Here is a 22,460-nt window from a genome sequence, read left to right on the forward strand (position 1 = left end):
GTTAGTGATGCATCAAGTGTTGGTGATTTGAATGATGTTGAACGATAATATATTACTGACTGAACAAAGTGATTCGGAGAGTGCTGGTGGAGTCAAACGATGTTTGCTGACCTTGAGCCTGGCGAGCCGACGACTAGTTGTCGCCGACAAACATGCGGCCGTGTGCCCCCTCCCTGGTCCTCGCACAATAACTTACACAGAACCAAATTTATTTTACAGTGATTTTGGGCCATCTCACACTTTGCCTGTTGGTTCTGATGTCGTAGAATATTTTTATTTATTGTTGGGAGGTGATGCATTTTTTGACAATAGTCGAGTGTACGAATGCATATGCTGCTAAAAAACAAGATGCTGTAAACAAACTTGACCCACATTGGGCCCCGGTTTTCTAGAGATGAAATCAAAGCTTTTGTAGGAATAGAAATTTTTTATGGGCTTATATGATCTACCAAACGTTGATGAATATTTCATCGGTGATTTTGTAAAATGTCCTATAGTTCAGCAATGTATGACCTTGCGCCGGTACAAGAAAATAAACCAGTATTTTCATGTAAGTGATTCCAGCACACATTCAGACTCCCAGGAGTAACAACTATGATATTTTGTATAAGGCTAGACCAGTTTTAAAATTAATTGATGACTTCAGACAATACTTCAAACCAGGGCCGTGATATATCTGTAGATGAGGCCATGATTGGTTTCAAGGGTCGGTTTTGTCTAAAGCAGTACATGCCGAAAAAGCCGACACTAAATGGGGCATAAAAATGTGGGCGTCTGCTTGTAGCAAAAGTGGTTACTTTTTATTTGGTTAAAGTATATCTGGGTAAGAAAGAAGAAAAAAAACAATACACTTTTTATTGGGAGAACAAGTTGTGATGGATGTGGTTGAACCATTTATTGATAAAAACCATCATGTCTACTTTGATAATTTTTTTTCATCTTTTAATTTAGCCAATATGCTGTTAGAAAAAAGACACTTATTCATGTGGGACAGTTCAGAATTAAACAGATTTGGATGGCCTACAGAGCTAAAAAAACCTAAATCGTTGAAGCTAAAAAAGGGGTGATAGTGTGTTTAGGCAGAGTGGCCAGGTTATTGCGACCTGTTTGGCCGAGATAACAGAGAAGTTTTATTTCTTTCAACTAAATTCTAATCCTGAGACAACTTTAGAAAATAAATAGAAAAACAGGAAAGGGCAATGAAATTATAAAAGTAAATTGTCCTGAGGTAGTACATAAATACACAAAAAATATGGGTGGAGTAGATAAATCAGACCAGTATCGCAGTTACTACGGTGTTGGTGGTAGGCCATCAAAGAAATGGTGGAAATATTTGTTCCACTTTGTTATAAATACCACTATTGTAAATTCTTTTTATTATTTATAAATTATCTAACTTACCTGCAGAAAAACAAACATGGTCAAACACAACTGGATTTTCGCAAACAGCTTGTTGAGCAACTCATTGGCAACTTTACATCGCGGAAGCGATTAGGAAAGAAAGCGGAGTTTACCGATAGGTGTAGTGTCACCAAAAACCCCTCATGTTTTGGAGAAACAGTCACATGCAACAATCTGTTGTGGTTTGTCGTGATAACAAAAAGAAAACTAATTCTGGCAGACCAAGCAGAAGCTATTGGAATTGTAAGCAGTGCGACATTACATTCTGTAAACATCCCTGTTTCCTCACGTACCATCAAAATAAAGGAGTCGAGATTTCTCAATGACTAGTAAGTAAAGAATTTATTTAATTACTAAACATATTTTAGTCTTATCCATACATCTATCTAATAATTAAAATACAGAATAGATGCAAGCAATATAAGCCACTGAGCGCTCACCGTAACGCGCCGCCGCAAATTAATAGGTCCTCGTTTCTGCCGTGAGCGCCTGAAATTAATGTGACCGGGAGAGGGTTAATCGAATTACATGAAATGAGGAATGCATATAGCTTCAAGCATGTACATTACAGAAAACAAATTCAGAGTAAGAAAATTAAAAATTAATTCTTTTTTTCTGGATTTTGTACCAAATTTCACAAAATGACAAACATTTTTGCTTGAATTATGCAACTCGCTATATCCATAAAACTGGGAACATCATCTAAAAACAAGCTGAATATATCAGCATATAATACATAAAATACTCACCTAGAGGACAATCATCTCCAGGGAGTTTACAATCAGGACAACATCCATCAAATGCCAATCTACAAATTCCACATGTATCATCATTTGCGATCCAGCGCCATGTGGCCACTCCAGTCCACCCTGCAACAATCAGGAAATATTCATTAAATGCATTTTTACAAATTCTACATGTATCATCATTAGCCATCCAGCACTCTGTGGTCACTCCAGTCACACTACAAAAAACCGGAAACATCCATTGAATGCATATCTACATATTCCACATTATCATCATTAGCAATCCAGTGCTATGTGGCCACTCCAGTCCACCCTAAAACAATCACAAAATATTAATTAAATGGAAATCTGCAATTTCCACAAGAAGTGTCATGATTGCAATTCAGCACTATGTGGCCACTGTTCATCCTGCAACAATCAGGAAAAATCGATTACATGCTAAACAACAAATTTCACAGGTTACAATTAATGCTCTATCCCTATATTGCAACCGTTAGGATAAAATTCATCAAATGCTAAAAATTCTAAAATGCTAAAAGGTCTTATCATCCTTTGTTTTGAGCTTCATCGTTGCCGACTTTCATTGGATCTCCTCAGACGAACATAACTCCAGATTCCAGGAGTCAGATACCAGACACTGCAATAAAATGAAGGTGAAAGGTGAACTGGAAATAACATTCAAATTGAATCAACCCTTCCTACCATAGCTACATTATGAGTAGAAAACTTGGCTGCTCCACTGTGCTTAGACATTGTGTCAGAAACATCGTAGTACACTCAATTTTGCACCTCATGAGACAATGAGACTTCACCTATTTATAGGTGTCTCTGATGTCGAAATAATTTAAAGGATTGTTTTGAGCTTCTTAATCACTGACTTTCTTTGGATCCCTTCAAACATGACTCCGGGTTCCAGAAGTTAAGTCTGAGACAGCGTCAAATATCAGACGCTACAAAAAAAAGGAAGATGAGCTGGAGCTAAACTCAACATTTAAAAAGGTTTATACTGTCGTCACTCTTCAAAAACTGCACATTTAAGATACATTTAATAACCTCATAATCTGTGTATCATAGAGTTGAAGGCACCATATTTTTGGGATATTGGATGGTATGACGTTGAATGGACTGTTTGGCTTGATGTTGTTGGTTTCCTATATATGCTGTAATAAAATATTCTATTATTCTTTTCTAAAGTTTGATTCAACACATTTAGCTTGTTGTTTTTTTCTACTTTTACAGTAAATTTTAATTTTGGTGTTAAATTATTCAGATAATTGTGTAACATGTTTTACTGGCAATCTGACGATTAAATAATATCATGGCGTCATCTACAAAATGTAGGTACAGATATTTTGTTACAGTTTTTTTTTATTATTCTTTTTACTATCCGAGGAGATATGTTCATTTTCAATATCATTGTTTAAAATATGTCAGGCAACAAATTTGAGAGTGTGAACCCATAGCAAGTCCATCAAGTTGTATAAAATATTCGCCCTAAAAAAATTTTGTTGGAGTACTTCCTTTAGCAAGACTAACATTTGATACATAGATTCCAGAAGTAACCATTTTCACCATAAGAATACATGAAATTGAACTGGCTTGACAGTAGAAAATAAAACTTATTTTATTTTAGTAATTATATCGATACTATGCTATGTACAATGACTTGTAATTCTACACTTAACTACAATGATCAAGACAAAATCAACCAGGACAAATTTTAAACTTTAAATTCTCTGATCCTTAATTAATTATATATTAGTTTAGATACTGAGTAAAGAAGTCTCAAAAAAATTAAATCCCGAATACTCTATATCTTTTAATCCTTTCGATTCTAACCCTTTTTTCCTAGTATAAAATTATTTTTTATATATTTTTAACCAATTTTTATGATTTAATTTTCTTTTAATTCAATGTAAAATATACTAAATTATACTTTAATAACTGTGGGATACATTTATTTTTACAAATACTATTATACTAAGAATAACTTTCCTACATACAATAACTTTGCCCTCCCAACATATGTAATCTATTTTTTACCTTAAAACTCTTTGTAGTGTAATAAAATAAGTGTAGTTACTAATTAGGTATTAAAAATGTTTGTAAAGAATCATAATTTCTTTGTGATCTACTACAGTTTTGATCTCGACCAATTATTGGTGAAGCAGCTAGAAAATTAATCATTCTTAATACTAGAACACATTTACCTAAAACCTTTAACATTACTTTAAGGTTTATGAAAGTGTGAGTCACAACAAATTTCGCATTACAAAACTATGAGAAAAGTAATGTACATTACGCCATAATGAATTCCAGTATGTAGATTGATATATTATAAAAGTGTAATTACTTTAACCATTACGTTGTGGAAGAAAATAGTTATAAACTTGAGAACAAAACGGAAGTAGTTTGCAACCTATTATGTAGATTATTTTGTTTGCTTAGTTATTAATTTACATCATCATAATTTTATTTTACAAAAAATGTTAAGTAAGAACTAGGACTATGCATTGTGTTTTTTCCAAACTAATTGGCTATAGTTGCCATTGCTGGATGTAAACTGATAAAAACATGTTGAACAAATAGTAATGCTTTATTAATTTTATCATGGCTATTCTATTAATATATTGAGTGGAAAAATCCCCAAAACTGGTTTTGTAGCTATGAAGTTAAGTAGAGGCGAAGTCATGAAAACACTTTACAGACTACAGTTGAACCAATACTTTTCTGCCCTTTCTCAGCAAATGTTTAAATTACAGACTCAAATTAATACTTCTAGCCAGTTCGAGTTCAAGTGATAAAATTTCAACATTAGCCAACCTTTGCTGATCCATTTAAGACCTAAAGCAAATTTTTATTCCACTAAGGACACTACAGATCTTTGTCTGGGCCACAGAAACTGGCAGACAGCAAAATATTTTTAAAGCTATATATACATATAGGAAGATTTGCAATTTTACATATCACTAACTAAAAAAAAAGTTTAAATGGCTTTTAGAGTTTATTTTGAAATATTGTCCTGAGATATACTTTTCAGATATTTTATTTCCTTAGACACTTCTTTGGTTACACTGCTGGTTACACAATCAGCTGTAGCAAAGGGAGTGGCTCATTCGCTGTTCAGAATAACATAGTCTGTTTAACAATATTTTATTTTTTTACAATGAACTTTAAATAAATAATAAAAACTCTTATCTAGGCATAAATTTTAAAAATCTGAAGTTTTAATTCTTAGTTCATTATTTTGTAGTTTACTATGATTTAAGGAAATAATTGTATCATACACTTATTATTTACAGTAACACTTTTACACAAAAACATAGAGAATTGAGAATTTCTAATTTTTTAAAATAGTAATTAACACTATGAGTACTGACAAGGACGTTTTGAATAAATGATATTACATTATTTAAAAAGAAACTATTCAACCCAGAATTATGTTAAAGTTAAAATTCAGTTGAGCTTTATTAGCTAATTTAATTTTATGTACTTTTCTTGTACACAATAATCTCTATATTGAGTGTTTTCAGTGTCATTAAACAACCTATATGAAATGAGACAGTGAACTTAGCGAGCTTTTAATTTCTTGTCATACCTTTTGGAAACCTAATTAGGCCTAGACTCTTATTAGACTTAAGGCTAACATACTGTCCGCATCTGACTTGTTTGCGCGCGCGGGGGGTTAGGGGGGGCGAGTGTGAGGGTGAGGACTCCCCTCCACAGACAATACGTCACCGTTGTCCCGGCAACTGCGCTACTAGTCACCTCCGCAAATTTGCCCGCGAATACCTTGTAGTAGAGAGTTGTGATTTCACCAGTGCACCTCAAATTTGTATTATTATGTTTTAATGTATAACATAGTGTTAATTCATTAGGTGAAAGGAAGTTTAATTTAATATAGTGTATATTTGTGAGTTTTTAGCTTTTCAAAATGGCTTCGGTTCGCAAGAAGGGACAGACAATTCACAGTGAGGCAAGGGATGTTATAAGGCGAGTTATTCAAAAGTGTGATGAAGAATCAAATACGGATACTTTCCAACATAGACTGAAGCAGAGTAATATCCGGGTAGCTAACTACACGGGTATATCAGTGCGAAGTGTAACATCTATAAGGAAAGAAGGTGTCGAAGCCGGTAATGAAGCCTTAAGTACTCCTGGGAAAAAAGACCATATTCAGAGGAAAAAAAATTTCACATCGATGAATTTGACCAGAGAGTGATTCGTGATACCATTAATGATTTTTACATTGTAGAAAAGAAAGTGCCAACGGTACATAAATTATTAACGGCAATTAAAGAAAAGATTAACTTTCCTTGGGGAGTACACACTTTACGACGCTTACTTCATACCATGGGGTTTAAGCGGAAGAGATGTGGAAAAATCAGGAACGTTTTAATAGAACGGCCTGATATAGTAAACTGGCGTGCTCGTTATTTGCGAGAGATACAGAAGTGTAGACACGAGGGTAAAGTTATTGTGTACCTAGACGAGACGTGGGTGGACAACAATTTAACTTTTGGTAAATGTTGGAGTGGTCCTGGTGTTCCTGGCGTCTCGACAAACACGAGTTCATCTAATAGACTAATAGTGGTTAGTGCCGGCACGAAAGATGGATTCCTTCATAACTGCAATTTAATTTTCAAAGCTGGCAGAGCTACCGGTGATTACCATGCTCAAATGAATGGCGTTAACGAAGTGACAACACATGCTATGAACTCTGTTACCAAAATAGACTGGGAAGGTTTTACAAATCACACCCTAAAACTAGAGCAGGACTTCTGGATAAATGATGGATTAATAGAAGACGTCATTGACCACTTCGTTATTGAACTTGGTGGCGTGGACTCCAGTGAAAGTGACGACCCCGATGACGAAGACCAGAGTTCTCTGAATCAGATCTCGCATGTCCACTCGACTAAGCTTAAAAAACAAAACGTATTTTGTGTCATATTTTGAAAAATATACAGACTTTTTATTATAAAACGTATGGTTTCAAGTCCCAACATTTTTCAAGATAATAAGTAAAACAACTTTATGTTGCTATGGTTTAAATAATAATTTATAATTTTTTAAAAATAACTTTACAGTTTTAGGATAAGAGTAAACAATGTTATAGCTCATGTAAAAAATGTCATTATACCCTAAATATAGAATTACTTAAATACACCAATTTCCTGGCGTTATAATGTGACAAGGCAAATAACTAATAGTTTTAGGCCGGGTAGTAGTGCGGGAAGTGACAGTTGGTCGACAGCCTCAGCCAATGGCAGGTGCATTCCTTGAGCTCGCAAACAAGTCAGATGTGGACAGTACTTGAGAAGTATTGCAGTATCAGTTACACTAGAAAATGTACTTAACAAATTTCAAACTCTTCATTTAATACAGGAAATACACTTTTGGCTCAACCACTTCCAATAATTGTCTATCAGAGTATATAAGCTAAGTTGTCAATACACGAACCTTAACTGTAATACTGCCAGACCTACTAGGTCTAGTTAAACTATTAATTGTAAACTTGAGATTAAAACTCGTTAATAGACATCATTCATGGTGCTTTACTGTATTATGCAACAGATCAATATTGTGGTCACTACCAAGTATAACAGATACAGTAGATTTGTATATACACGTTAGTACGGTTACACAGACAATCAATAAATAAACCAAAATTGTTATCCTCAGGAACACGATAAATTTCTAAGTAGGCAAAATAACATTCAGATGATGTTATGAACACAGCAGCAACGGGTAGACTTTAATAAGCGGCCTACACACGTTATTCGGTTGTTTTTATCGAATAGTTCGATTGTTTTTATCCGAAGGAATAATTTGGAATAATAATTACAATTTATTTAAGTTAACATATGATTTCAACTTATTAGTTAATTTTAATGTAAACAGTAACTAACAAGAAGTAACTAATATTTTGAGACTTAGAAAATGGCGATTAATATGAGGAAAATATGTGAGATATTTCTTACAAGTGACGACATTTGTTTACGTGGCTTCAACATGTGGGTTTGGCTCCTGGTAACCCATGGAGAGAATTCTTCCCTCCATTTCACAAAAGCGCTTACTCATTGATATTAAGCTATGCAAGTTATAAGTATTGTAAGGTTCCTTTGATATCAAAGTCTAGGCCATAGTTTGACAAGATTGGTTTTGTTGTTTTGTAATGTGATTGTTAAATATATGTTTTTAAAATTTAAAACAGGAAGTCCAACCTGAAATGAACTAGACTATTAAGTGTTATAATGGTTAACCAACTTCTCACATTATAATCACTATAGTTTAGATAATCATAAATATGATTCTATTGTGGTTGTGACCTCTTATTACACTGTAGCCTTTTAATGTTATCTTTTAACCTTAATGTATTATTTTATTTTTTAATGTAATATAATTTTTCTTGTGTACAATTGTAATATAATTAAACGCAAAACATTTTGTTTGTTGGTTTAAGATTTATGTGTAGGCTTTTGCTTATTTGTTTCAATCTATAAATCACTTTACTCTTACCCCTACTTTTTAATACAGAGCTATAAGTCAATGTGGTTTCCTCACATTTTGATATATCACCGTTTTGTTTCACTCCATTATTTTCAGGAATAGTTGAAACTCTAGTACTTTCTAGGTTAATAATTTGTTTAACCATTCACTATATTCTTCCTTGCTTTCTTTCAAATGGCCATTGAAATAAACAAAGCATACTTTAGTCTATTGACAACTAATGTTGTTATATATTCTGTCTTTATTTTATGATTTATTGCCACTAAAAATCAGCAAGCTCATTCTAGACATACTAGTGTGCTAATAAGGTAATTTACATTGGTAGATGGTTTTCACAATCAACTTAACAGCCATTAGGCTACATATTATCCATATATTAGATGTAGGATATACTTAAAAGTTATATAAAAATACCAATTTCAATCTTTCATGTGTTCCTTGCATAGACCAAAAGCATTTTAAAAATAAGAACTAACTAGGCTATCAACAATACTATTTTACAACTGGCTACTACTTACTTTTTATAGTAACTTTCATTGTCAATCTATCATTGAAATGTCATACATTCTAAAACTTTTATCTTACACTAAACAATACTCCAATTTAAATTTTAAACTCCAGATCAAAATTATTCAATAAAATCATTCGGCCCCAACTACTATGACAGTATGACAGTTCGAAATTAACTAACCATATGACCATAACCTACTTTTTCTTACAAATTTCCATAAGTTAGTTAGAGCGAGTAGAAAGAAATCAAAATCATTTTACTAATCTGAAAAAGAAATAAAACAGGCCATCCGTTAACACAGCCATTTATATATTCTTATCTTCACTAATTTTATTATAAGAAAGTAAATTACGCCACTAAATGTTAACAAAGTATATTCTTAATGGTGTTTTCCACTAATTGTGTTAATGTGTAAAAACCTCTTAATATTATTTTTATTTTTCAAAATTATTTTGATAAAAATATCAATGGGTATAAGAGTATCCTACACAAAAATAGCCTGATGGTGAATAGTACGTAACAACGGCGAAAATGCCCTACACTATTGTTACACTTTTATGGAAATTTATTAATCCATTTACGTGAACAGATCAGCCACGGATTTCTGGGACAATAACCTGGAAAATATAAAAAATACGAGTCTTTAAACACATTTATCGCATTTTGTTGACCAGCTTGGTACCTCCATTTCGTATCAATTTGACGGCTGTTCAAATATAAAAAGAATTCACAACTCCATTATATATGAAGTTAAGAATAAAAGTGTTCCGGAATGTTTATAACATTTCCTAAACTTTTTGTTATACACAGTTTTGTTGCATCTCATACGGGTTTCGATATATCATGTATTCATGTACAAACCTCATGAGGATAAATTAATAATATTTAATGTGTCACAAAATCTATCTAATTTACTGCTATTGACCAACTGGCACGTATTTGTGTCACATGCAAAAAAGGGCATGTCCCTTGTTCAGACACTTCTCCAAAAGTCTCATGACCACCTCATATGTGTGACCTCTTTCTTGACTTGATCTACGACGGTCCTCTTACCAGTGTATACAAGTATGTTTCGAGGGACCAGAAAGCACCTAGTAAGAATCTATTTTTGATGAGGAAAAAACACTGATTGGGTTTATAAAATTTAATATTAATCCTAGATTTATCCAAAGAAACAGATAATGTAGCTTGCAGAAATAAGAAAATTTGGAGTTTTACCAGGGTTACAGATGCTTTTTTACTTTCCAAGAATGAAAACCGAGGAGACAAACGAAAACAGCGGGCTGGGTGGCCTGCAATACAAGCAGATTTTTTTCAAAGATTTCATTTAATCGTAAATATAATAGTGTTGTGATCTAGATTGTTGTGCTCGTGTCATTTAAAACCTGCTATACACTATACGATTGTGTTGAAGTTTGGATAAAATATGAAATAATGTGTTAATCAAATATGCCTACTTCCGTTTCAAAATTACTATATTAAATAATAAGTCCTCCGACTGAGAAAGCTAAAATAAACCCAAATTACGTTAGAAGTGAGGTTGTATTCTGTCCAGGGGGTGCTAATTTAGGCGCACCGACCACACACTATCCAAGCCAAGTCCAACCAGGTTTTTATCCCTCCAAGTTGAGGCCTTGAGCGGGCGACCAAATTTTATGGTATATACATTACCCTGACAGTGACAGAACATTGTGCGTCCCATACGTAATAAAACTGGTAGTGTTATGGTTCGTCCGGTAGCTAGCTGGAATGGATTATATGGGGGCTTAGGACAGTTTTTATGAACAGAAGCCCAATTTTGTAACTTAAATTTATTTTACTGATGCAGTTACCGCGAAAAGATTTAATAAACAATGTATCGCAGTCATAGAGAACAGTAGTACAGCATGGTAAAAACCTAGAGCCTGTGTAACAAATAATATTCAAGTGTAGGTACTATGTCCCTTTCCCTTAGTTTGACGTTTAATTTAAATTTGGAAGTTTTATCTTATCAATGTAAATATTATAACAATAAACAATGATTTATGATTAGTCCTATTTCAAAGTACAATTCAGGAGTTCGTTTGGTAACTTGCCGTGCTTTAAACATATTACATAAATTTTATAATTGTGATTTGTACTAAATGTTAAAATGTTTCTATTCTTGTTACTATAATCCCTGGTTTGTATATTGTGTGATATTGTTAATGCTTTATGACAATTACACGAAGCAAATTAGTAAACTCAACTTGTAAGTTTTATCTAAAAATCAGACTAAACTGCCCTAGAGTGGTATATTTTAATGTATTAAAACTGAATTGTTTTTAATAATTTGTATTGAGAATTTCTATTTTAACAAAGATTTAAGCGTTTAGACATTATATGTTACAGTACAAATATTAGTGATGTTGGATACTTAACCTTATAACTTTACATTTTTAACCTATCTTATAAATCCCAATTAGAAAGTTTTTCTGGAATAATGAAAAATATAAATTTGTAATACAATATCCTAACTAGGCTATTATATGTTTTATACTGTAAAATTAATAATAATGATATGTTAATGTAAAACATTCCAAGTAGCCTAGTCCAAAATTTTGAGGTGATCACAAATTAAGTTACAAAAATTAAAAAAATTAACATATAACTATCCGAAATTTTTGATTAGCCTACATACAATATTCGTATACAATTTACTTGTTACCTATACACTGTTTTTCATGATACTGATATTATGTTAGTCACAATACATTTCTAAAGACAAAAAAAAATATATAAAAAGCTGTAAAGTCGAGGTATTTGTAGGTAACCAGTGATATCAATCCACATTACCAGATTAAAGTCTGTTGCTAAGCCAGTTGTGGCAATCAGTTCATTTAGATCTTGGTTACATGAGTTTGTATTATTTTTTCACTCTCAAGCATTCGTAATTAGACCCTCTAGAATTTGGCTATGTCGACGATTGATTTTTGTTCGTCACCAATGCAGAGCAGCTACAACCTGCGCCAATTGCCATAGGTATTACTTACTAGCCTGTTCAACTAACAGGCTGATAGTTTTTTGGCAGTTCCTTGTAAAAAAACTTCTTATTAAAGTGAATAGTCTAAAAAAAAAAAACAATATTAAACCAGTCAGTTTTGAAAAGTCAAAATTTCCTAAAAGGAAGTCTTAGTTGATTAGTTACCGTAAATGTTTCTGATCGACGGGTAGTGTCTCTGACCATCAGCACAGACTGCAGCAGCACGTTTGGTGGTGCTCTGCACTAATGGCGACAAATGAAAAACATACCTCAATAAAATTTATACCTTTTAGAGGGTCTAATAATGAACCCAAATGCTTGAGAGCTGAAAAATAATTCAAACTCAAATTACTATTATATTTTATGTAGTAATACACTCTTCATGCAATCTTCAAATATACTAGGCAAGAACTAATGATTAGCCAGTTCACGGCCATTAGCAATATATGTAGGCTAATCTGAAAATATAAGTTAGAGTCCTTGTATTTATTATTTATCATTTAATTATATTTTTTTTTTCAGGAGATTAATTATCAATGAGAGAGAGACACTTCATTAAGTAGTGTCATTTAATGAATTATGACATTGAATTGAGTGTTGTAATTATTAAATAAGTAATAAGCTCTTATAAGCTCACTATATAAGCTCAACATTTTTTCCAGGCTTCAAAACAACAATTATATCAGATTTTTCACAAATGGGCTTTAGAGAGAACATTGTTAAAAAGAGTAAGAATTCATGCAAGTTTTAAATTTACATTGATAAATTGCGGAAAGATAGTGTTCAGATTTGCAGTTTTTCTCAGTTGGTAATTAAGATAAGCTATAACTGTGCCCTGATCTGTATAAAACTGCTTGATGACTCAGAGAGAACTGCTGATATTATTTCTTTATTTATTCAATCAATGTACAGAATATTGTCCTTTTCACATGGACGACATGCTAATTTTAGTAAGGCAATAATTCTCTTTGACTATGTCGGAAAGGTTAAGTTCTGTGTGGGATTTTTATAAAGACATACTTGTGGAAACATTTCTCAAAGCCATCTTACCTCATAAACATTGTGGGTGAAATCTAATCATTTATTTAATGTATTAAATACTAGCAGTTACCTGTGCATGCAAGCAAATGCATAAAACATGCAATTTTCAAAATTGAAAGATGTAACCTACTTAGTGAAAGCAATTATGATGGAGCCTTATGATATTTTTCAAATGTGGGTAGACATATATCCCCGGTAAAAAATATATGAATACATAAGCTTAAAAAGACTACTTCGGTCAAAAATCATATACTTCCGTTGCTTGTGTTCTCCTTGCGGTATAAGGGTAAGAGTGTGCTATCCCTTCATGTTCCTTAAGTTACTGCAAAAAATGTCATGCACAATGTCAAGGGAGCCAACCAGTTTCAAGTATCGTATGTGCAGACATTTACTGCTTTATTCATTAATGTGGGTTTTTTTTTTAACAACATTTAAATAGTATTTGTAATCCATTAGATGATTTAAATTCATCATTGGTTCAATATGTAGTAAAAATTAGATAGCATCTTCATCTTCGCAATATGTATTACACTAATGCTCAAGGACTCTATATTCAATAAATTCTAAAATTTAAATGTAAATAAATGTTTCTGTCTATGGTGAACATGCTAACAGCTGTTTATGTCAGTTAACTTAAATATTACATTTCATAAATATTAAAGTTTTTTTCCCAAATTCTCAAAAATATCAATTTTTGCATTATACAAACTTTTCTCTACTTTCTATGATAAAATATTGATGTCTCATACCTAGAAACCTGCCCCAGTTCATAACAAAACTGATAGTGAAAACCGTATTAAAATCCGTTGAGTAGTTTATGAAATATCGATGCACAAACAGACCAACACAAAAAGCGACTTTAATTTATACTATGTATTGAAGTTTAGTAGAAAGTTGCCTATATTTTAATTTTGAGGGTGGAATAACCCTTTAATTTATAAATACAAATACAAAAGTCACATACACATAAAAACTTTTATTTTCACAAAGTAAATGCATTTTTGGGCTTTAAAAACTATAAAACTGTAAAAAAGTATAGTTTATTTCAAAATTGTAAACATGTTTAAAAGAGAATTCTAAGCAATTAGCAGGGAGTGAAGATGGTAGCACTTTATGCACTCAAATAACTTAAGTTCTATATAGAATGTTAGTATAAAAGAATGACAAATAAATAAGCTCTTAATTTTGACTGACGAAGTACTCATCACTATAAATAATCCACATATTATATATTAAATTGTAAACATAATGCTCACTTTCAATAACTGCTAATGTAATTTAATGTAGAATGATTTTACTGGGACATAAGAAGTTTTGATGGATAACTCATTAAATTTCCTTTAAGACCATATTGAAAGTGTATGCTGTAAAACTCTACGAATGCTTGGATTTATCATTTGTATAGCAAGGTTTGGCATCAACTTGAAAGCTCTTAATGTTCTTTTATAAGGCATTTATGAGACAGAGACTGTTGTTCGATTCACCAATTTAATATCAACTGATACCAAATAAACGGTCTACAATCGGTCCAAACAAGATTCGTCAGAGTTCTGGGGCTCAGCAATGGCTTTGATTACAGAACTGTGGCTATTGCTAAGATCGAAGATGAACTTCGATTGTTGCCCTTATCTGTCAAGAGAATGGCGTTGTCTGATTAGATGCTACTTAAGTCTGTATCATTGTAAATAGCATTATTGACTGTCCTCCCCTGCCATTATATATTATAATTGTTTTTGGGAATGTTAGGCGTAAATTTGCAAAAATCCAATTTTTTTATAATTGATAGTGTTAATTTGTGTATAGTTTTTCAACTTCCAAAAATCTGGATGCTGGCAATAAAAGGTCAACATATAGAAGTATTTCTTAGTTTTAATAGTGATAATTTGAATAGATTTTAGTTTTATTATATTTAGCGTTAATACAATTCTTATTACATAATGAAGCTATTTATTGTAAAGTATTGTCTGCAAATACAAACTAAAGATATTTTGATTTTGTCCAGAAGTGAAGTAATGGCACAGCTAGTCCAGCCAATAGTAATAGTACATGGAGGTGCTGGTGACATCCCGGACTCCCGCGTGGCTGCCAAGTTGGACGGAGTGCGGAAAGCAGCCCGAAGAGGCTACCAGATCCTGCAGGAGAGTGGGTCTGTTCTGGATAGTATCGTGGCAGCTGTGGAGATCATGGAGGATGATCCAGCTTTTAATGCAGGTTAAAAACCAGCCTTGACCATCATGTACTGTGGGTTGATGTGCCATTGTCATAAAACAAGAGTATTTCGATAACCTTAGCATTTAATAAACGTGATCTTAATGTTTTTTCCAAATTAATGAGTATAACGTAGAACAATAGTGGGAAGGGTTAATTCAATATAGATGTTAAGATCAGTTCTAATTGTGCACATGATGAGATAATGAGAACACTACTTTATCTGGATTACTTAGCATGGGGCTGAACTTAACATTATATTATATATAATTTATAGTATTAATAAATATATCTTAAAATTTGGATGGGAAATTGTATGTTTGATCAAAAATATGGTCAAGATTAATTACTATTTTATTATTTTTTATTAAAATTGTCTATAGCGAGTAATCACAAAGTCACCAAGGGGAATTACACCTTCTTAAACTATTAACATTTTGTTTGTTGTACCCGAACGAGATCATCACTTGCTAGCGCTATATAACAAAAAAATACATTGATGAGATTTATCTCACAACCATGTAGTTCACAGTTTTCTCATAAGATAACAGAACTATTCAGATTTTACCTTCTTTCTGTGTTCTAGGAAATAATGGGAGTGGAATAATTTACTGTGCGCACTGGTGACACTGAATTCGTTAAAATATAACAAGCATTACTAAAGTAATAGAATTTCAAGCAAAATCTCCATTTTGGAACAAATTATTTGGATTTGCTATATAGTTCAAAGGCTTGTATAAACTAATTAACCATTAGGCTAATAGTGTATAATATTCATGTGAATGGTGGATAAACATTTAAAAAGGTACAAAGAAAGCAAAAATCAGTAAAAAAAACATTATGGTTTATTGCTATTGCTCAGTCAGATACAAAAAAAATTAAGGATGGGATTTGATCTTCACCCCACCAGATCCATCTGGTCATTGAACATATTTATTTTAATCTTTTTTAAATTGTTTGATATATTGTTTTAGGACGAGGTTCTATTTTGACCTTGGAAGGAGAGATAGAGATGGAAGCACTAATTGCAGAAGGAAGAGATTTAAATGCAGGTAGGTGATGATATTACCTTTAATTGATATCAAGTATTCAATTAAAAAATACAATATTTTTGAGGTAAAAATTAATAATTCCAGTCTAATGAAGTTGGTGCCGGAAATCACTCAAAAAATTAATCACTTAAAAACATTCTTTAGATTTTCTCAGTCCTTTTCAGGTGATTGAAGATAACATGAAAACAAAATCTAGTGACTTAGTACTAAAATATCAGAATGATCTCCAAGAAGAATTAATACACTAAAGTATTTAATATGAATTCTTAGGTTTATATGTTAGAGATTTTCAAAAGAGTTTATATATATATATATATATATATATATATATATATATATATATATAACTCTATATATTCTTTTGAAAATTTCTAAGTTCCTTTTCTAAAGAGGGAGTCAGTTTTACTAAAAAAAGCAAGTTGTTGTTGCTGTTCCAAAACATGTGGAGTGTACTGCACTGCAATCTTTTTTTAAATATCCCTGCAAGTGCTGAAGTATTGTTTTTTACTTTAAAAAGAGTGATAACTGTGCTGCAATTTACAATGACACAATAATGTTTGTAAAACCTTGGATTTCTTAATGTAGAGGCTCAACTAACTAAGACTACCAATATGGATAATCCCATCCATAAATCCATAGCAAGAAAAGTAAAAAAAAGATGGATTTTAAGCTGCATTTGGCAATGGAATTACTGTATGTGAAAGTGTAAACACTATGAAAGCTAACATAACTTATATAGTTAAATATTATAATGTGAAGCAAAGATCTTAGCACATTAGTGGAATAATAATCTTATACCACACAAGTATGGCATGATCACATTTTTAATACAAAATTAATTCACCTAAAATGTTTACATCATTGTATGTTCTCAGGAGCTGTTACACTGGTGAAGAACATAGCTCACCCTATAACACTAGCTCGTTTGGTAATGGAGAAGACACCGCACACCTTCCTTGGTGGCTCTGCTGTCAACGAATTTGCCTCTGCAATGGGAATCCCAAGAGTGACTGACGAGTACCTCAAGACTCCTGCAGCTGAGGCAGCTCTTCAGAACTTCAAGCAGGGCAATATTACCCCAAAAATGGAGATTGGGTAAGGTTCCTGAACTAACACTAGCTATGTTACTTTCCCGTCATTTAACACTGTGCAACAAAATAGCAATTTTTCCTTCTTAAAGACACAAGTAAATTCATACATCGCCCATGTTAAATTACCTATATTTCAGTTTTATTAAAAAAGTATTGGAAATAGCGCTTCAATTTTTAAATGCTTACTATGCGTATCTTGGTTGGCAAAAATGAGAAGTTTTTGGACTATACAGTTTTTTGTTCATTTCTAGTATCTGATTTATACATTTTTTTAAAACATTACAATAAAGTAAAAATTTGTAAAAGTAAAAATCCCAAGAACTCCCGGACATTCAATTCTCCCTCCGGAAAGTTTAATCTGTCTATGCCATTATTATCAGTCAAAAGTAATGTTTTGCTTTTAAAACAATAAAAAAGAAATGTTAAAAAATTATAACAATAAATATATTTTACTTTCAACTCAAAAGACAGTACAGGTTAAATTTTTATAACAAATCGAGAATATGCAAAATGTGATTATTGTTGAAAAAAATCAAATATAATAAATGTATCTTATTTGAGCATGATTTTTAGTAATTTGTATATAAAATGTACCAATTCGAAAACATTTACACATTTTAATAGTTTTTGTATTAAATGAGATAAAAAAGCACTAATGAGAAGTGTTTAAAATATATTTTATATGCATTGTAAAAATTGTATATAAATCATTGAAGAAATATGTGTTTAAGAGTACTGGTAACCAAAACTTCAGTTTCTAAAACATTAAATTTTTTCAGTAAATTCTATTACTATTGTTACAATTTACAAGTTTTACCACTTAAATTGGGGAAAATATTGTATATAAAAGTTTCAGTGAAGTTATTTGGTTGCTGCAATGATTTGGCATTTTAGCCAAACTGCTTACAAATGTTAGTGCCATATTTGAAATTGTAAAATATCTGTTATTATTATTGTTGACTGTAAATATTTTGTTGTTTGATTACTTAGAAATTTGCTGTCAATTTCAGTGTTGTTATTGTTGTAAATTGTTTGTCAAAAGGGGTTTCCATTAAATAAATAAATATTGAATCTAGAATCTTTTTTAGTAAACATAACAGTAAATTAATATACAATTATCTTCATCACTCATTTTCATATTTTACATATTAATAGTTTACCAGGCCTGAATCATTATTAAAACTATGGTAAAATGTATAATAAAACTACAGGAAAAAAATAAACAGATATAAATTAAAATAGTATGAGAACAACAGAAACAAATTATTAAACTGTAATTACAATAACAACAGGATGAATTAATCATAAAAATCTAAAAACAAGTTTTAAAGTAGCAGAAAAAGTTTTTACATGTAAAAATGATAAGTACTCGTTAAAAAACCATGTCACTAATCTTATAAACAATGAATTTTTTAACATAATAAAGCACTTTTTCTTTCAACCAATTTCTAACAAACTTACATCATTCATTACTAACATCTAAGCCTCTACTGCCACTCAAGTTATCTGAGGCCTGTTTTCACCAACTACTTGTCTTTATTTTAAAGCTAATTTGTATACTTCACGTTTTTAGTCTGAAAAAAGTACTTCTTCAGTTTCTGGAAGATAAGTGATTTTTTCGTTTCTCACATATCTAAGGAAGGTCTCAAATATATAAACAACAAGAATGTTGGCATATTTTGAGCTTAAAAAAGTAAAAAAGTCGTCTGATTGAGTTATGTTTGAGTATGATGTTTTGATGTATGGGTTATGATTGCGTTGAATATGATGTTGAGTTGTCTATGATTCTGGCTATAATATAAAATGTATAATACATTTTAGACAGAATCTTTGATAAAAAATATACATATTTTCAAAACAAAATTTTTATGATTGTAGTTACCATATTTTAAAATTGTTAATTATAAAATTCTGTTGTCTGGTGCCTGATAACAACAATATTTATTTAGGTAGAACACTCCAGTATCTGTTGGATCAGATGAATCAGATCGAATATCTTCATCAAGCAAAATGGCAATGTCATAACAATGCAAAGAGTTCATTTTGAGCTTCTTCATCACTGAGTTATTTGGATCTCTTGACATGAACGTGGATTCCAGATTCCAGGAGTCAAGTCTCTGACAGCATAAGATTTCGTTGACACTGCACTAAAAGGTGAAATGGACCTGAACTCAACATTCACATTAAATCATCCCTTCCAACCATAGCTATGTTTATGTGGTATATAGTAGTTTAATTTTACCCAGCAGGGATCACTTTCTGGCTGGTTTCTGAACCCACCACTGGGCACAGCAAAAACCGATGTGCCACTTCAATCTGGGCAACCTTATGGATATCCAGTAGTAGCGGCATATCACTAACCGCAAATGTTGAGATTCTGGGGTTCATGGGCAATTCGATAGGTCTAGTCTACTGTGGAGGATGACTGTTGGAGTTGGTGGGGTTTGTTCCCTTACCTCAGAGGTTCTTGTTAACCTCAACAAGGGTGTGCCACCCCCTGCCTACTTTAACTGGAGAGGCTGGTTTAGAGCTGGCCTCCCCTTCTTCCGGGATGACTTTGAGATGTAGTGCCCTAATTCTTCCTCATGGACCTCGATAGGAGGCAGCCCCTACCCCTAACCTTACCCATCCTGAATATCCTATCACTCCGGAAGCAGCGCAAAGGTTCTTACAGGACTAAGTGCAATTTATGAGCTTCTTGTCCTAAGAGAACAAATAAAAAAATTGTTTAATTTGTTATTATTTTTATGCCAGTGAAGGTGGGGTGGGCACTGTTGGCTGTGTAGCTATAGACACTACTGGACATCTGGCATCTGCCACTTCCACTGGAGGCATCACAGGCAAGTACAATGGTAGGATTGGTGACACACCGTTGCTGGGCTCTGGAGGGTACGCAGATGACATGCGTGGCGCAGTCAGCACCACTGGTCACGGCGAGACCATTATGCGTTTCAACCTGGCGCAGCGCATTCTCAGTGACATTGCTAATGGTCAGTCACTTGACATTTTTTATATACACATATTATATACATACGTATATTTTATATATATTCTTTCAGATGTTGTGAAATGTTTCATTTATGGTAAGCAGACTCTAGGGAGTGACGGAAAAGGTTTCATTTGTCGCCATTCCACAGTTCTCATTATAGATAGTCTACAACGAATATTCATAAAATAAAATCGTGAATATAAATAAAATGTCCTGCTGCACTAGCCATTAATCATTAGTTTAAAAAAAATATTTAATATTTATAAACATAATAAAATAAAACGGATTGATGATGTTTATAATATAATCTATATGAAAGTTTTTAAATTAAGATTTATAACAAATATCTAAAATCGTCAGTCCACGAAGCTATCTCTGTTTTCTGTGTGGTAGCTGATCCACGCAATTAAAATTTTAACAGGAATGTAACACATTAAATTAAATTAGATTGAAATCTATAAAGTTTTAAAGCACTAGCTACTTGGCTGAACCATGTAGTTTTTTTAAAGATTTTCTAACCACCACCATTTTATAAATATAAGGTACTGTTTTGGCTCACAAACCCATACAAGTGAAGACAAGTGGGTATGCTGAATTTCACTCAAATTTGCTTGCTATTTCAGGAATTATTGTGTTAAAAAAATATTATATTCCATATTTCCAAAGTTTATATCAACATTTAAATAAATGGTTGTTTTGATTCAGGTCACAAGAGGTGCAGATAACTCAAAACATTCTTTAAGTTGAAATATAAGACACAGGCAGTTTTGTAAAGTTCTACAAATATTGGTTCAGCACTGGTCGTTAGCTTGAACACAATATCTACTTTAAAATAAGTATCTCAGTATCAAATTTTTGCTCTTGGGTCTCAAGATGATAAGTAATGAGTATATATATATATATATATATATATATATATATATATATATATATATATATATTTATTTATTTATTCTACTAAGTTGGATGTAATAAATATATACATTACTTTATTTGTATAAAATACAGCAAGGTATTCACAAAATAGTTTCCATATAATGTTTTAATTCAAGACAAATATAATCCTTTGCACTCGTCAGGTCATTAAGTGCAACCCATACTTATCTCTCACTCAGATCAGGTAGAATTATCAGTAGATGTCTTCTCAGCTCGGCTAGGTTCTGTGTCACCACTTGGAATTTGTGCAACCATGTACAAGTTACTTCAAGTTACTACGAGTTACTTCAACTCGAAATTCTCAAACAATTGACAAAGTTTATTAGCTTCAAGGTTAAAACTTTATCGACTTGTTATTTATTATTTGTTCTTAAATTAATATAAGTTATAGGTTAACCAATTTTAATCCTTCCCATGCCGTAGATATTCAAATGATAGACTTTGACCTAACACGATAAATCCTAAATCATACTTTGTGTTTTCTTGGAGAGTTTTTTTTAGTTCACAAAGTCTTCGAAATGGCCAAAACAGCAAGGCCCATCTAGAGGGCTTGGGTGAGCTGTGGGACAGGACGTGTTCGTAAAAGTCCTACATATTAGAAAGAAGTCCTATTGTTATCTATAGTAGCCCCATGAGCTGAGAGGACAATCATAAGTTCAAATCAAAGTGCAAAGTGATAAAGTAAACGTACCCTCACCCATCTACAAAAGTGTTTTGTTTTGCAGGTAAATCAGCACAAGATGCTAGTGAGGATCAGTGCAAGGAGATGACTAAGAGATTAAAAAATGGAGCGGGGGCTATCACCCTCTCACACAGTGGGGAGGTAGGAGTGTATTTTACTACGGAGCGGATGGCATGGGCCTACCAGCTGGGCGACCAAATACATTACGGGATAGATCCGGGCCAGCACCTTGTTGAGCCAGCATAGCCAAACTTGCTGTGAAACTATATACAAATATATACAATATATG

At 32.3% G+C, this 22,460-nt stretch overlaps 2 protein-coding genes across 10 annotated transcripts in view; one reads left to right on the forward strand and one right to left on the reverse strand.

Moving 5' to 3' along the window:
* LOC124356815 (anaphase-promoting complex subunit 11-like) overlaps positions 1–9,322 on the reverse strand; it is a 61,727-nt gene extending 52,405 nt beyond the window's left edge. For both annotated transcript variants that reach the window (XM_046808039.1, XM_046808038.1), the window contains exons 1-2: positions 9,179–9,322; positions 2,151–2,270 (exon numbers count right to left, since the gene is read on the reverse strand). In XM_046808039.1, coding sequence (XP_046663995.1) covers positions 2,151–2,270; positions 9,179–9,197 — 139 coding nt within the window. In that variant the 5' untranslated portion in view covers positions 9,198–9,322. The remainder of the gene's footprint in view (positions 1–2,150; positions 2,271–9,178) is intronic.
* Positions 9,323–10,246: 924 nt separating this feature from the next.
* LOC124356817 (probable isoaspartyl peptidase/L-asparaginase GA20639) lies at positions 10,247–22,453 on the forward strand. Of its 8 annotated transcripts, none has more exons than XM_046808048.1 (6): positions 10,247–10,265; positions 15,216–15,424; positions 16,396–16,473; positions 17,349–17,568; positions 20,319–20,554; positions 22,215–22,453. In XM_046808048.1, exons 2-6 carry the CDS (start codon positions 15,226–15,228, stop codon positions 22,415–22,417), a joined length of 936 nt encoding a protein of 311 aa, XP_046664004.1. In that variant the 5' UTR covers positions 10,247–10,265; positions 15,216–15,225; the 3' UTR covers positions 22,418–22,453. The 8 variants fall into 8 exon arrangements, with proteins under 8 accessions (XP_046664004.1, XP_046664001.1, XP_046663997.1 ...); XM_046808045.1 differs by lacking the exon at positions 10,247–10,265 and adding an exon at positions 11,109–11,237; XM_046808041.1 differs by lacking the exon at positions 10,247–10,265 and adding an exon at positions 11,119–11,401.
* The last annotated feature ends 7 nt before the right edge of the window (positions 22,454–22,460 follow it).

This window comes from Homalodisca vitripennis, chromosome 3, assembly GCF_021130785.1.
Source record: "Homalodisca vitripennis isolate AUS2020 chromosome 3, UT_GWSS_2.1, whole genome shotgun sequence".
NCBI classification, from domain to species: domain Eukaryota; kingdom Metazoa; phylum Arthropoda; class Insecta; order Hemiptera; family Cicadellidae; genus Homalodisca; species Homalodisca vitripennis.